General features: G+C 40.5%; 1 protein-coding gene across 5 annotated transcripts in view; it reads right to left on the bottom strand.

Annotated features, from left to right (window-relative positions):
- Positions 1–17,666, bottom strand: part of WASF3 (WASP family member 3) — a 182,948-nt gene that overhangs the window by 69,165 nt on the left and 96,117 nt on the right. For all 5 annotated transcript variants that reach the window (XM_085621619.1, XM_085621617.1, XM_085621618.1 and 2 more), the window contains 2 exons: positions 10,127–10,244; positions 9,022–9,197 (listed from right to left, as the gene is read on the bottom strand). In XM_085621619.1, the coding sequence (XP_085477745.1) occupies positions 9,022–9,197; positions 10,127–10,244 (294 nt within the window). The remainder of the gene's footprint in view (positions 1–9,021; positions 9,198–10,126; positions 10,245–17,666) is intronic.

Below are 17,666 nucleotides of genomic sequence, written 5' to 3'. Positions count from 1 at the left end.
ATATGATGTATGCAGGAATTATGTGGGCCCGATCTGCAACCGCTACCCAAGTGGTGCCTCCTACATATATGGGACGCCACAGACCTCACTCAAACAACAGCTGTGGGTAAACACGGGGATAATGATCACCAAACTTAAGATAGCTAGGAGATGGGAGTGCCGAATACACCAACGTTGAGTGAATGGAAAAAAGATATGGATTGGTGCATGGTGGCTGAGAAAGTGGCCTATGAAAATAGGGGATGCCCAAAGAAATGGGAGCAAATGTGGGGAAAATGGAATGCATATCGGAGTAATATATGCCCCCCTACAATAGTAAGACCTGAAAGAGAGACAAGAGGAATGCTCACACAAATCGACCCACTCTAGCTTCGGCCTCATTGGGGCCAGGGGATAGTTACGTGAAACTGTGAAAATGTATTGTAGACATACAGAGTTGCTTTCAAATATCAATGGAAATGCATGTACTTGGCTACGTGCAAATTGTGAATTGCTCTGCTTAAGATTTTAATAAAAAGAATTTTAAAAAAAGACAACAAATGTTTTCTTTTTTCAGAAATAAGATCGGACTTATATACTGCATTAACATACATATTTACATTATATGAGAATGAAATACTTTCTTACAAGGATGGCTTGTGTTGCAGCCAACATGCTAAAGCAGTTGCTGCCTCAGAGCTTCTCCAGCAAGTGGAGAGTCTGCCACATTCTGCCCAGGTTCTATGACGATGCACTACGAAAGCAATGGTACATACAGCTGCAGACAAGCACTTCAAGAGAGACAAGCACTATTTGAATTGCACTTACAAAGGCAGGAGTAAGGATTTGAGGTGAAGAACAACATTTGTTCTAATTTTTTAACTGTATTAAATTGTAACATTTCAGTTGTCATTGATGGCATTATTTGGTATTCAAAGAAATATCTTGAAGCTGTAGATCGATGGTGTATATAATAGCTTTTTTTCAGACTTGTAAAGCCATATATACTATTCTACTTTTTCTTAGAAATGCATCCTAGTTTGTATTTTTCATGTTGCTGTCTACCATAAGCTGTCAGCATGTGTAGTGCAGGCAAGTATGGACAATGCTGTTGGCAAAGCTAATAGGTCTGGCGTAGCTTTTTATAGCTAGACGTAAAGGCTTTAATACTGCTTGTTAGATATGCATGTTGTTGGTAGAAATTGGAAGCTTAAATTTGATGGGAGTAAATATCTGATAGCTGCACAGATTCCAGATAATTGGTCTTTCAATTTTGATTTTCTTCCCAGCCGACAATTATTGTTTCTTAAATTCTTTTCTTTTTTGTAAGCAGGGACAATTTTTATCCATAACAAACAATGTGCACAAAATGTTACCTTTTAAAATGGTTTTAACTTATTTCCCGATATATTTATTTTATTATTTCACTTGCACTTTTTTCATTCTTATTGATCTGACAGACTGTTCTTGCTTCCAAGACCCTTTTTCAAATTTCACTCCAAACTTTTTGAGAATTTTAAAAAAACACTGCATTCCAAACTATTATGGCTTTAAATAATACTATTGTCTGGATGACAAATACTGGCTATTACAAGATAAGTGCGGTGCAGTTACCCGATGGTACTGAACAGCAACCAATATGCATTGAACAGTATTTGTCAGAGCAGGATGCCACTCTACAGCTTGTTCAACAGTACATATAAGGACTTCATCATCTACCCTGAGCAATTGCCAGGGGGTAGATTATTTGCAAGCATTCTTCTTATCACCTTTTGTGTCTGATGTAGCACCCTATGTGGCCTGGGGTACGCCCTCGTGTGAGTTTCGTGCTCATCGTGCCACTGGAAACATACTGCACCCAACTGAAGAGGCCAAACAGGCCAAAACCAGTCCTGGGTTGCTTGTGCTCTGGTTCACAGATGATCTGGCTTGGCAGTTTGGATTGGACTGTTTCTATTTGAAAAAGACCATTGCTCATTTGCATTTCAATAGGTTTCATCTGAGGTGGCATGGTGAGCAAAAAACTGTTGGTTGGAATTCTTTCCGAGCAACTGCCAGAGGTTAAACCTTCTCGAAGCTTTCCTCCCTTCACATTTTGTGTGTTCATTTTTTATAAAACAAACAGCTGTTCAAATACTTATACAGCATGTGAGAACTAATAACAAACCAAAAAGGATTCCCTAAGGAGCTTGTTCGTAAGGGTATGTAACTCCCTGACCGAGGGAATGTTTTCATTACAACTCATTTTGAAGGCACTATTATGGTTTGGGGTCTTCTGCAGACATTCAAAGTCCAATCGTTTTTTCGAGTATAACAAGAATATGAGAGGTGTTGATAAAACAGACCAACCACTAGAATGAACCACACAATGTGGCTTGTAAGAAGTTGATGGGCCACCTAATGTATTTGGGAATGTATAATGCTTATGTTGTCTATTCTCAAACTTCTCCTGAAAAACAAAAATGCAATTGCTTGAATTTGAGCAGGCTACTGCCAGTAGTCTTTACATTATAGAAGCAGCAACCCCCAGTGATGCTGTTGAGGAGGATGTGGCGAGGCCAACACAATTCTCATTTTGCCAAGGGGACCTAAGCAGGGCCTTACTACAACAAGTAGATAAGGAGTTATTCATGCAGAAGATTTGGCTTTTTGCCCAGTAAGGGAAGAGGCAGAAGAGTTGGTCAACGGTTCAAGTGCCAATCTAAGCCAGAAATCAGCAACTTCTACATCTCAGTCTTCAGAATATGATGACTGTGTATCCACAAGTTTGGGTAGTCTAAACCAGTGTTTCCCAAACTGGGGTCCGAGGACCCCCAGGGGTCCGTGGCACATTCCCAGGGGGTCCGCAGGCAGCAGTTTTAAAAGCACTGCAAAGTTCCTTGTTAAATTAGCAGTTTTCGAGCAACTATAAAAGTGTCAAGAAAATGCCAGTGATTAATGTACCTGCTGGAGAGAGATGAGAGTTTTGTCCAGTGGCAGCTTTGACTTATCTAATGTGACACAGAGGGTTAATATGCCTACTGCAAAGAACGTGTACCATGCATTTTAAAAAACAGTATTTTATGTGCATAGGTCAGTGGGTTACTGATTTTGTCACAGAGATTCTTTTGTCACTGTGCAATTCATAAGGGACAATCGTAATCTAGCAGTGTCCTATAAACTGTCATCAAAGAGCTGCTTGCAAACTGCATGGTAAAAGTTAGCTACATATGTTTATTCCCAGTCTATCATTATCCTGATGCTGCTATGTTCCCACTTCCTGCACAAGAAAAAGTTTGTAATGCCGTTTTGTCACTTCTATGTGTGCTGCCTAATGCAGCACACATGAAAGTTACAAAACGTCATTTTTATTAAAGATTGTGTATGTGCAGGAAGGTCCACCTTCCTGAACATAAACAATCAAAGGTGATTTGCTTTTTCCGTTGGAAAAAGCAAAAACGAGGAGAAATAAGGCATTTCTCCTCATTTCGCCAAGTTAAGACCAGGTTTTCATGGTCTTAATTTTGGTGCTGTCTCCTATTTAAGCTGACCTTGTAAATAGAGGGCAGCGTCAAAATCAATGGGTATTGGAGTGGAACGCCCACTGCAACTCCCACTGCCCACCTTTTTCACGCTAAGCATTGCGTGAAAGGGGGCCTTATTTACAAGGCAGCCTTAAGCCACAATAAGTGGCTTAACGCTGCCTTGTAAATAAGGCAAAGCCCCTATTGCCACAGGAACATCGCAAAAAGTGACGTTTCCATGGTGATAGGGACTTGTAAATATGCCCCTAAAATCCTTAGTAATTCGAGTATTTGTTTTATGTGCACGTGTGTGTTTATTTTTTCGAATTACTGTTTTAATGTTTGAAATTAAATCCTACAAATTGCTTGGGGGTCCCCGGCTTCCAGTGGTGACTCAGTGGGGGTCCTCAGGAGTCAAAAGTTTGGGAACCACTGGTCTAAACTATAGAAAAGACTAGTGCAGCATTATGCAGAACCAAACACACTCAGAGCTGGTCTACTTCTAGTTTATTTTCTACAGATAGAAATGTTTGGAGCATCTGGCAGATGGACATTAAGGTTCAAGGTAGAGGCAGGAATAACCCCAGAAATGGCTTCCCTGTCTGGAGACATCTGGGCTACTGTACCGTCACTAAGAAAATAATATATGAGGTATATTCACAACAGTTTGTTAACATTGTGGTCATCCACACAATAGGAAGAAAACACACTAATGAAAATCCTTACTTAATTTTAATAATGGGCAGCACTAGAATGTCTGAGAGGCTCTCTTGTAATGGGCCTAGGAAGTTCAGGTACTGTTTTTACACACAGTAACCCCAAGGCTAGCATGTTCCACAACTGTAATTCTGTAATTCTTGGACAAGTAAGAGTTGGAGTCATGAACCTCATACAATAAACAGACAAACTTGGAAAAATGGATAAACATGAATTACAATAATGAAAACAATACCTGTGAGTCTGTGAAAATAAAGTTCAAAGAAATACCATCCAAAATAACAATAAAAACCCAAGAAGAGTGCTTGCAAGAGCATTTAACTGTTATAAAGAAGAAAGAAAAACACAAACACACATCGCTCTGTAGAATAAGACAGGAAAATGTTTAAGAATATGGAACACAAATTCATTAATCCACTGATTTCTGCCCAAAAAGTTAAAACAACTACCAGGAAGTCCTTGCCACAATGTAGGGAGTATAGGAACAGCGGCACGTCGTTAGACCATTAGGAAGGACTAATAGAAATGTGCAAAAACAGGGTAGACATATGAGAGTTAAGATTACTGGATTTGTCATATAACTGGCAACTGAAGTATGTTCTACTTGACTGCAATGAGGACCATACAAGAGATTTAAAAGAGGGGAAACACGCATATGCAACATAGAGAGTAGCATTCTCACATTTCTGCTGTAACATCCTTTCACAACGAAAGAGTTATTGAGTAATATTTTTTTAAAGCTGAACTCTGTCCCTGTGACAGACCAAGGCATAGCTTGCTAATGATATGCAAGTCTCCAATGGATCAACTTCACAGAGTGCATGCAAGCCACCGGTTTGGGTAATCATGACTTAAAAAGCAAAAATAAGATCTGGCCTGCACCTATTCTTAACTCCCAATCAGAATCTCTCCTTCAAAAAATCAAAGCTATCGTGAGAAAAGTATTTTGGCAAGATAGACCCAAAGAGACGGAAAAATATAATCATATCTTCAATAGATGTAATGTTAAGTGCTGTATTCTACCTCAACCAGTTCACATTCCTGCTTAGTATATTTTATTGTCCTTCCCCGGCAGGGAAATGAAGCGTTGCACGGATGCTTGCCACCACAGATAAGGTGACATTTTACATATAATGGAAACAATTTCATGCTTGTAGACTTCATGAGTGGCTCCCTTTCTTTCCAAGAAATTGGAGAGGATGGCAGTTAGAGCTCCCTTGCTCTTGAACCAGTGCTATACACCTATACAGGTTGAGTTGGGTCTTGCTAGATTATGATAAATTGTGAAGTCCAAACACACTCCTTCCCTTTTTCCCTATGGAAATGTCATTTGTTGCCTCCTTTTAGGAAAATATTTCTGTTATGGAGGCAGAATCCTGGTTCCAGTTTGGTTTTTGAAACATTTGTACATCTTCTAGGGGTTGGTGATGAAATAAGCTAAAGCCTAGATGAAGATACACCACTTCATAAGTAAGTCTAATTGCTGGGCATGTTCAGGTAAGGTCATTTGTTTACTGAGAGGGAAGTCCTCAAAATGCTTATGGTTTAAAGGGAACTTGGTTATGTTACTGTACGATTCTAGAGGTCTCATTTAACGCACTCTTTGAAGTGGATTTTGAAAAGCGATGCTACTAAATGGTAGACAAGATGGAGGTTCCTTCAGTGATTCGCCTCCCTCTTATAGCCGACGAGGTGTGGCGCAGTGGCCTGGGTGCCTGACCACGGGGTTCACGATTCGATCCCCGGCACCGGTGGCAGGTTAGCCCAGCATCATGTGACTCTGGGCAATAGCTCGCTTAATCTTTCCGACGGCCCCCAGCGCCGGGACAATGCTGGTATTACAAATGCTGGTATTTATTTATACCGTCTCCTTTCATTTTCATCTTTTTTCTTTTTTACACCAGTCACTTCCGCACTTCAAGTCAAGTTCATAAGGAATCGGTAAAAGGATCAAATAACATGGAGTAAATTACACATGACCACTGTACAATAGGGGACGGTTGAAGTGGCTTCTGCCCCAGACAGCCATAGTGATCAAAACCTGGAGAACGGCAACGAGTAAGCTGGGTTAGAAGGAAAGAGTGACGCTGCAGACAATCCTGTGAGACTGAAATACTGAGGCATGTTCCGAGGGTGGAGGGGCAAACGAAATCTCCTGGACACCTCCAAATTGGGGGTCATATGGATTGATAACCTTTGCTGAACTGCAGAAGCTCTATGAGCTCTCTGGGAGCCAGTATCTGTATCTGTGATACCTACTGATACTGATACCTACTGATACGGCTATGAGGATTTGTTACAAGACTGAGCATAGGACACACCACTGGAATCTAAAGTCTTGAGGCTCCCTTGACTAAACATGCCCTCTCTCATTTCCAGCACCATGCTCACCCATAGCCTCCCCCTGTTGACAAGCTTGAGGTACAAGTGGGGATGGGATTTAGGAGCCGTGGAAGACTATGCTTGGCATGAAGAATGTAGATACCCTTGGATGGCGGCCATAAGGGCAGGATTCGTTCTGATCCAACAGAAGATTTTGCACGTGGCCTACTTTACAAGGACTAGACTGTTTAGCCTGGAGAGTATCGACAGTGACCCCTGCCTATCTGCAGTCTGAGAAAGACACTGCTCCACACCTTTTGCCACTGTCCCCGAGTACAGGGATACAGGTGGGTTATCACACAGAAGCTGTACTCAGTAACCAGAGAAAATGTGGTGCTCATCCGAGCTTAATTTGAGATGGTGGGAGCCACAGGGCCCTATTTTTAAGGGACCAGCATTCATTTTAACCACATCATACCTTTTTTAAGTGAAGAGAGGAAACACACGCTGTTTGGAAGTACACAGTAAGCGAAAGACAGAAAAACGGTCACAAAAGGAGGTAGCAGGAATCTTCAGGAGTGAGATAAAGGGGCAAGGAGGGTCTGGTAGCGGATTAAAGAGAAATTAGCTGGATTTAAGACTACCAGCCTGAGTATTTAGTGCACTGATGTTTAATTGCCCTGGCTGCAGGCTTCTGAGCAGAGATTCGGCACTAGCACACTCTCTTTTACAAATTAAGCACTGGTGCGCACCCCTCAATTGGTGGCTCAGGGTATATGTAATGTAATGGAAAGTGGATTTGTAGAGCGCTACTCGTCACCCGTGAATGTAATCAGGCATTGAGTAGGTGAAAGTAGGCATGAAGTGAGCTTGGGCCTGAGTACAGGCAGTCTCAATGGTGCAAGAAGACTCATTGAATAATCAAGAAGTGAGGAGGAGACCCTGATGTGTTGGAGAAGTCGTTCCAGGATTTGGTAGGAGAATGACCAACCTCCAATTCTACTTCTGTGGCTATGGGGTGTGACACTGTTAGACAGGGGAGGGTATCGGGGCACATGAGTCCCAGTTCTGAACCTCTGATAATCCAACATGCATGAATTGGTGCATGAGAGTCTAAAAGCTCATATACAAGGCTCAGGGCAGCTCCAGGAAATTTTTTATGTTATGGGATCCCTGGTGTGCCCTTGAGGACATACCGAGCTGAGAGGCGAATTGAGATGGAAGTGACGCCGAGTGGTCGCTCTCCCTGGCTTGCCGCCAGGAGTCCTAAGAAAAGTGAGTGGGATGAGGGGCTTTCTACTGTTGTCAACATTATTCTCCCCATATGCCTATCACTATGATACTGCAATTTTAACCTTGAGAGGTTCCATGTTCTGCAAATGTTTTGTTCTCTGTATACTATTTTTGGTTTTGTTCTCTATAAATACAAATAAAAATATATTTAAAAAAACAAATTGGAGTAAAATATTTGTGGTACATCTAGTCAACAGTAAGAACATTTAATTTAGGTCAAGCAAGCTGTTCTCATAATCTTTATAATGTGCATAGAACCATTCCAATATTATTTTAAAGAGGTGCAACAAACAAGTGCCATCAAATGAAAGAAACTACATATCTCCAACCTTTCTCGTAGCCTAGCTCAAACTGCCACAACGTGCAAATAGACAAATTACACTCACTTTTAGAATTGTCCCATAACAACGGTGGCCCTCATTACGTGTGGACACTTAACCTTAATTCCAATGGGGCCTCAATGGAATTATAAGACCTTCCATGAATACCATGGGTGTTTACCGTCACTCAGAGATTTCAGCTGCTTTCAGATTAAATGACTGGCTGAAAATCTGGGGCAAAATAAGGAATTCCAGAGGCATAGAATTAGGAATTAGTATATGCCCTAATAAATCCATTCCAATTCCAACTCGTGATGGGCTATATTACACCCCCCTCCCGCCAAAATCCTTGAGCAACTGGTAAGCCAGGAAGCTAAAGCTCCAGGGTCGGAAATACCAGCTCACTTACCAGACCACATGCAAGGAGGATCAACAACTTATGATCCCAGCCGGGATACAATATGTAATTTCTAATGCGTAACTTCATTTCTAACTCAGTATTTGTTTGTGTGTCGCCTTAACCCACCCAAATGGAACCATATAAAGTAAAACCATATATCACAGAAGAAAAAGAGAAATGACACTATTGAAATTGCTATTAAGCAACGTAAGCAGCAAAAAATATACTGTTTTTACTAATCTTTACAAGTTAACTTAATCTTTATATTTGCTCCAAAATCAAAACATATTTAATGATGAAGGACCGTGCTTTAAAAAATAAAAATAATTACTACTTCTACCTTTTACTTGAAAGATATACAAATACGTAATTGGTAAAGTTAATGATAAAAAGCCAGACTGTCAGACAGAATGCAATGATGCAGAAGTTACACTGAAATATTATTGGTTTGTCATAAGATTTGAACTATTCTAAAAAGTTAACAGACCTAGTATCTGGGGATAGTGATCCCTCTGAAGATGCCCCGTGGCTCACATTCTGAGATAATCTGTTGTCTGGTCTAAGCTCTTTGTCGTATGCCATCATGTTCCACTCTTGACGCCTGTTCCTGGCTTTTCGAACCTTTTTCACTTCACGGGTTGTGCCATCTACACGCTTTTGTTCCTGAGAAACCAATACAGCATGGAAAAAAGAGGAACAAGAATGTTGTCAGAGGAGGCATATGATCAAGAAACTGTGTTACGGCAATGCAGATTGTACTAACTACATTGCAAATATCTCTATAAACATTTTAAACTCCAGTTCCTATTTTACCATCTATGGATGAAAGCAGAGATGAGCTGAATTAAGACCGGAATAAAAAAAACAGAGGTAAAAACACAGCAGTTTGACTCACAGGAGGGCCGTGGCTTCCTGCAGACACTAATGGTACCACATTGGCTTTAAACTGCAAGTACTGTAGGCATGGCAACAATAACAGGAGTAGGATAGGTGTCTGGACCCAGTAACAAGTGTACAGATGATTTCTGGAGTTCACTAAAGCCACTGGGACTATTGAAAAGTCATGGGAAGGAATGTCCAGAATCACCACAAGAGAGCTTTAAGGATTATCCATAGCCATCTGGCCTACGTAGCTGTGTTTGGTGTACGGTGCAGCTTGCTGCTAGAGGTAAGAGATACTCTTCTGCCCACCTAGAGTTGTAATGTTTTTGCTATTTCTAAACAAATACTTTTTCACTGATCATGCCTGCCCAGCCCGCTTCACATACGCAGGCTCATCATATACCCAAACACGTTATTCAGAAACTATTCAGAATGCAACTACAATAGAATGTATAGTGAAGGGCTAGATCAAGTTTTATGTGGGGGAGGCTCTTCTGGTGCACTCAAGCTTTCAGGGATGAGCAAGGAAGACAATACAATATTTGAATTAGTTCAATGTTACACTTTTCAAAGTGAAAGGGCATCATTGGGTGCTTTGATCAATATTATGAGATTGTTGTTATTTTATCCTAATGCTATTACCAACACACAAGGAACTCAAGCTGAAATTCGCCAGCCTGCATGTACCATACTGGAAGGATTCATCACACCTTTTGCCTTCTCTTTTCTTTCCTTTTATCTTCTGTATCTTGAAGCATTTTTTCCTTCCAAAGGTCAAAGAAGTAGGAAGGATCCGTGTAGAACTTCAAACCATCTTTTTTATCATCTCTGTGGACATATGAGAAGAAAAAGAAATGGTGAAAAGAAAGAAAAACATTGGAAAGTCTGTGAAGAAATGATCAAATTAACCTTTCATGGTCTTCTATGAATTACTATATTTGCATCATGAACATCATAATCCAACATAAACATTAAATCCAACAGACTGATCATTAGCAAGCTGAAGACAAATACTGTGAAGTGCCTAGCAAAGGAAAAAAGTGCCTGTTCACTAGAAACATGACAATATAAATGCCAGTTCTGAAACTTTTTAAATAAACTATGTATTTACTACAAGCACTGATACAGAGAAGTTAAGCAGCGATGTATATTTAAAGCTAAATTTAAGTGACTGGTCAATTGTAAAAGTGGTAATCATAAATTTTAGAGGCATTTCATAAGAAGCGCTCATGAGATATTCAAACACTCTGGCATATGTGGGGGAGTTAGTACCCCCAAGAAAATTTTGAAGGAATTAAGTTAATATATGAATTTGTGCATACAATTTCCCCATAAAATTGATTACAAAAATATAGGTGTTACAGGTCGTTCAAATAATCTGGATCAGGACTTTAATAAGATTTCTTTTTTTTTGTACAGCATTTTTCTTCACGTCTCCCCCTCACTTTCTTTCACTTTCAGTTCATGTGCCTTTCAAGTAGATTTTCAGTCACTAGAAGCAACTTCGAAAAAGCAAGATGGGAAAAAGAGAAATCAATTATGTAATACCAGTTACAATCATGGGCATCTTCATAAATATACCCAACTACATGCTGGTTCCAGGACCATATCTCAATAGGTAAAACCTTCCCTTGTGAAAATTTAAAAGAAATCATAGTGGACAAGAAATAAAGTGTTCTGCTGTTTTTTCTTTTTTTTTAAAAAGGTAATTTAAATTAGAGGTCGCCACTATAACCTACTAGCAGATAATCCTGACTGGCATTTCCACATTTAGAGCACCGACCAACCCAATTTTCAACTATATGGCTGGTTTAACAGGAAAGAAAAAACATCATTTGTAAATCCATAGACAAGAACAGTGATGTACAACTAGGATTCCAATGAAGTAATATTTATTTCTTCATCATGGAAGTTCTTGATGTTTATCAAAACTAAAATAGAATGGGAAGCTTATCCCAGGAGGAGCATAAGAGCAAAATGTCAAAACTGAACCACTGCTCAAGGGAAAACAGAGCTTGAATCTCCCTGACTCTTAAGGATGGTGAGGGGGCGTAGTATGCTATGTCATGATAATGTTCATGTCCCCATTAGGAGCTTGTTTTTTTAATCAAGAAGAAAGACCTTTGTAAGGACATTCAGCAAAATGTTAATTGCTAGGATGGTAAAAAACTAAATTGCTTGTGAAATACATTTGTGAAAATCAGAAATAGCAGCCAGTTGTAATTTTCAAGAAGAAGAAAACTGTAGTTAACATGTAGAATCTAATGTAGAACAGTCTCTTCTTGACACATACTTGTATCAACCTGCTCCTGTAGACATGGAATTCAGAATCATTGCCATGTGAAAGTGCAGTGCCTCTTCAGGATAACCATGAAGTCATTGGGGAAATTCAGGTATCAAATTTGAGTATTTAGAACTCAGAATTTAAACAAAGTCAGGGTAAGCTGTGGTATCTTGCCTCATACAGTGAATAGATTTGGCCTGTGCTGGAGATTTGGTACTCTGGAATGGGAGAAAAAGTCTGGATACCACTAGCAGCATAGCCAGCATCGAGCAAAGAGGATCATATTTGTTGTGTGTTGATTTATTTTTATAGACTTCTTACGATTGGAATTGGAGGAAAAGTCGATAGATTGGTTTGTCACAAACCAATAAAAAAGGGTACCCCCTTTGGAGTTCTTCTTTGGATCCTTGGCTCAAACTCTCAGCATCTCACTTTTCTTGTGGGGAAAAATGGTTGTGATTGGGTGACCCCCACTCAAAACGGTGATCCCGAAGGATTTAGCAGTTCAACGACAACTTGTGGTTATTCAAGACGTGACTGCTTAACTAATCTGTTTTATTGTTTTAAAGGTCCAGCAGATAAACGTTTTTGATTAAAAGATCGCACAAAAGAAGCAAGTGTCAGGTTTTTATGACCATCCTTGAAAGTACCCATGAGTTAGTCCATTCCTATTTCTCAGATAATTTGTTCTTGTGGGACTGTCCATGGATGTGTCCAAAAGTGAGATTTGTTTAAAGATAGAAATGTTACATTTTTATCAAGCCCTATTTGAAAACATTTATTTGGTGTATGGAGACACCCGCCTCAGAGCAGTCAGTCTTAGAGACATTCCACAACAACCCATACCTACTTCCTTATTACAGGATTATGGTGATTACCAACTTACCAATGAGACACAAAAAGCCTAAAATTTGCCGGGCAAAGATTTGCCCCATTGGGACTTCAGAAGTCAGCCCTGCTGTGTATTGTATGTATTCGTAAGATATGAATTGTATTTGCTGAGCAAAAGACAGTAAGCCAGTAAGAAAGGGGTGTTCATCAGAAAGCCTCTTGAAAGCCCTCTTGGTTACAAAGGAAACCCAAAATAAGATGTCATGCTGTTACTGACCTGTATATGTTTGCAACTTTTGCAACGGGAATCTTTTGAAGGAAGCAAGATAGCTGTGTTCTACGCCCACCTAATAACAGTGGCGGTGTTTCACATCAATACAAGAGATTTCTTGCAAAGGTCTTACAAGCAGCCACTGCTTCACAGGGCTGGGCACAGAGAAGAAGCTGGGCACAGGCAATGCAGCCAATGATGCTATTCCATTGTTATGCAGGAATTCACGCATCTGGCTGAACATTCAGAAGCTATTCCACATCTAGAAAAACCCACACTTTGTACCAATGAATACATATTTTTTTTTAATTAAGATAAAATGGATAAAAGCGCAAGAGCTTTCATCACTGCAAAACCTGACCATGAGAGACCGCTGTGAGATCTTAAAAATTACACTCATCAGCCTCAGAAAACACCAGCTCCTACTCATTTCCTTTTCAAAGCCACAAAGCAAATGAAAATATGTGATGAATAGTCGGAATCATTCTATGACTGTGCTAAAAACTTAATACATTACCTGCAACCAGCCAACGCTAAGGAATTGTCCTCCAAATGGGCTCCTAAATGTTAAGATGACTTTTCCCACTGTGACCAATATCCAGTTTGCAGAGCCTAGTCCAGTTTAGGCTCCACCAGCTTCTTTATTCACTAACCACTGAAATTATTCATAAAAGCACTTGCATTTCTTAAATTCAAGACTTTTGTCTGCCCTGCTCCATAGTATTACTGACTACCATTACAGTCCTTTACAAAGAGCATTCTAATTACCTTACATTAAAGCCTTTAAGACTATTTTGATTATTGTCCGCACATTACACCACAAATACGGTTTTGGCTTCTAGCCAAATGTTTACTACTTTGCAATTTCATTTGTTGAGACCATACATTCTTGGGCACATACTTGTGGATTCATGCATCACACTTCATTTGTAAGACCAGTAAGTACTGAAGTGTAATCGTATGCATTTTAAGCCTTTCAAATTTCTTTACAAACTGCCCGACTGCCTCTCTGTGTCGGCATGAACATTTCATCCACCTCTCGGATTCCTCAATACTCACAAATACCACACTGAGCCCTGCTCCTGGGTCCTTGAGTGAAATCAACTTTATTAGTATTCTTGTAAAAATGACTTCATCAAGTCTATTATGATTTCCTGTACTTTTAAGGTGGCCACAAAATCATGCTCTTTGGGTTTTGTGTTTTCATTACAATCTCACAGCATTATAAAAATAGAAAAATGTCCTGATTCAAGTCCAGTTGTTTCTTGTTCTATGGCAAGTCTTTCCCAAAGGTGAGCAGTTTCTTTCACATACATTCCAAGCGAAATTCCTGATCTGAAGCAATGAAGGAAACGAGGATGTGCTAGATGTCAAGTGCCACCAAAATCATCATCATAACATGCAGTGCTCTGGCCCAACACAACACTTCATCCATGTGAAGCTCATCTTCACGGTCTTTCCAAAACCACAAAACCCTACAAGTATCTCATACTTAGCCCCTGCTGCTTATATCACTCAGTAGTTCACCTCCTCAAGTACAGAGAAGCCACTTCATAACTCATCTCATGCTCTGATGTCTCATTGGCCACAACACTTACTGCAACAATTCTTGCAGCTGTGACTTGGGGTACCTGGGATGAGGGTATAGCCTGTCTCAATGACGTTCTCTCAATGACGTTCTCTCGCATACACAGATTAAGGTTACACAACATCTTGAATACATCAACTTATGATCTTAAGCCACGCACTTCCAACATTGCCTGAGACACACTGAGCTACCAGTACGGTGTCCATTCTATATTTACAGTGGTAAGAGGCAACAGCAATTACCATCACTACCATACTTCAAAATTCCCAAATGCATTGGCTGTAAAGTAGAGCTGCTCTGCTGATTACAGGAGTAAAACACTGACTGCATCTTTTGATTGAAGAGGCCCAGCTACACTAGCTCCCTCTGAATCAAATGAGCCAAGTTAATAAGCAAGCCACCCCACATCATTGGTTGGGCTTTCTTTGTAAATTGGTGTAAGCATAATCTACTAGACCATAGTCGTCGGTCCTACTCTGAGCCCTTAATGAAAGCGTATAGGTTAGATAAAAACCAACCAGGAATTGTGTGTCTACACTAATTGAAAGCAAAACTCTGCAACTTCTTGTGGAAAACTTTGCAAGATCAAAAGACCAAACTGACCTTCTACAACATAGATTGGTATTGGAGAGTTAGCACTATAAAGAGTTTGTGAACTAGTACTCTACAAAGCACGGTAATATCACACAAACCATATCAAAGCATAACCCAACATAACATAAGAGAACATGTGACTGCAGCATGGCACTCAATGCCTCTATATCCTCACAGACAATTTCACAGCCTTCAACAGAAAACCTTCCATGCGTAGTCTAATGCGGTAATATTTCACCACGTCCCTTCTGTCACTTGTGCCAACATGCCATCATAGAAGGCTGCATCATGTGACAGTTATGAATAAGGCACCAACTGAAAGCAACAGCACAGAAAGCAAGAGCGAGACAGAAAGTTGAGAAATAGAGCGGAACAGAAGAACACTGAGACAGACAAAGCAAGAGTAATAATGTGTGTGTTAGTGTGTGTGGGTTTGTGTGTGTGTGTGTGTGTTAGTGTGTGAGTGAGTGAGAGACACAAGAATAAAGAATGAGAAATAGAGCGAGCAGGAGAGAAATTCCACAGAAGCGTTGCGTAAAACAAGCAATTTCAATAGTCTGCTATGTCATCTGAGGCACTTAAACTAGCTGAAGAGGGGAGGGGCCACCAGGTCAGTTATAGCTGAGCTTGTAACCTTAGAAAGCGTCATGGATGCTACACACAGCGCTAAACAGATATTGTTCTAAAGACACCCATAATTTGTTATGACTATCACTACCCTAATACCTTCCAACCAAGACAGCTACCTAACAAAAGTATCCTGTCTGTAACATGCACACAACTGGTCACTGGCATTCAACAGCCTAAGCCTTTAAGGGTATTGCTGAATCACACAATGACTTACCATTGCATCTCAGCATCTCTTATCAGGATTATACAAGTAGACACTACCATTTGACTAGCTGATGGATTCTCACTGTACCAGCAAGACTCTGAACATTCATTTCCCTATTCTAAGAGTTTGAGGCTACCTCTTGGAGCTTTATAAAAACCACAAATAACAGAAAATTGTGTGACATGATCAATGCTTGCACTTCAAAATAGCAGCGAGTGAAACAATTCTACTCTTCTTTTCCAGACTTTTTCTTTTTTTTTTGCAAGTGTGGGCACCTAGACCACAAATTCAAACACTAAACCTACTCCATCATTCCTGTGTCATGTGAAAACATTGCTACAGCACTCATGCATGCTTATGCTTCAGATACTAATAATTAAGGGTATTTGTCAGAGCTGAGCTTCAGATGACATGGGAAGACTAGGCAGTGATATGATGTTCTCGTTCTAGCATTTGCAAGTGAAAGTTGGATCTGCAGTGGGAAAAGTGCACTGTCTGACAATGGTAGCAACGCACCAGGAAGGAGTTGTTACACGGATAATGAATGTACATCTGTTTGCCTGAAGACTGAACTGCTGAGTAAATTTCCATTGCTGGATGAGGGTATAACTACCTGTGCTTAGAGTTTTTTGTCAGGCCTCTTGCTGGAGCGCCCATGTTATTTAGATGAATAAAACCTTTCTCTCAAAGAAACATTCTGCTTATGAATTTTATTTAAGGTTCGGGTGTTGGCTTGAGCAGCTCTTCAGGAGATACTGAGGGACACTTTTGGATTTCATCTAGACTTTGGCAGGGGTAGGAGGATTGAAATATGAAAGCCAGAGAGTAAAGTGGTACAGACAGTAGGTAAAAGATCAGTGAAAGGTAATAAGATATGATGAGTTTATTGTACAAGAGTACACTAATTGTGTCAGAGTCTGATGGCACTCTCGCTCAGCCTCAGTGCACCAAGCACAAGCAAAGAGCGATTGATGCTGCCACTAAAAATGGTGCTGCTGTACGGCCACCGCCCAGTTCTGGTGACTTGGCATGGTTCTATATAGCGGGCTATCATACTGCACTGTCATTCTCTGGTCTCTTTTGACTCTCTCGTGAGGAGTGCTTTCAGGTCACCTTGTGCCTCTGTGCCGCTATGGCCTGGATGAGGACTAACCATGATGCCTTGACTGAGTCACTTATAGCAAGAGCACTCTGCCAGTGATGCAAGTATAGCCTAGCACTGTAAGCGCTGTAGTTGAGCACCAATGAAAATCACCATAACAACTGCTGAAGTTACCCTGTGAGACACTCCATATGCAGGGCCATGGTGGTGTCTCTGGCCTCACTACCTACGTAAGAAACAACAGCATACTGCTACATTGAGGACCAGTGTATGGTGCGGCATGAAAGAGACCGATTCCTTTGCCTCCGATGCTGGTTACTTCTTGATGTGGACTCTGAAGAAAAGATGCAAAATACTGTCACTCGTGCTGTCCGACTCTCTCTACATACAATTGCTTTCCAATGGGCTGATGCAAAATCTGAATTTCATTTCCAACAAAGCAATGGCTGAAGGGGGCGGGCCCACTGTCCAAAACCATATATTCTGTCCTGTGGTCCAATCCAAAATCTGAATATCACTTCAAGCATCTAATGACTGAGCAGGGCAGGCCAAACTGGGCTTTCCACGTGTATATCGTTCATCATTAAGTGAGCTCTAACAGACAGAGCAATCACACCAGAACTACAAGCATTGGTAATGCCAACAGATCTCACCTTGAATGGTGTTTGCCCACCTTCTGGCTTTGGCAGTGTTTGTTGCCAATTATGAAAGGCAATGCTTGTTGACTATGATGAACAGCATCAGC

The sequence above is a fragment of the Triturus cristatus genome, chromosome 8 (assembly GCF_964204655.1).
Source record: "Triturus cristatus chromosome 8, aTriCri1.1, whole genome shotgun sequence".
NCBI lineage: Eukaryota > Metazoa > Chordata > Amphibia > Caudata > Salamandridae > Triturus > Triturus cristatus.
The sequence above is the reverse complement of the archived record's forward strand: the minus strand, read 5'-3'. Positions and strand labels throughout refer to the sequence as shown.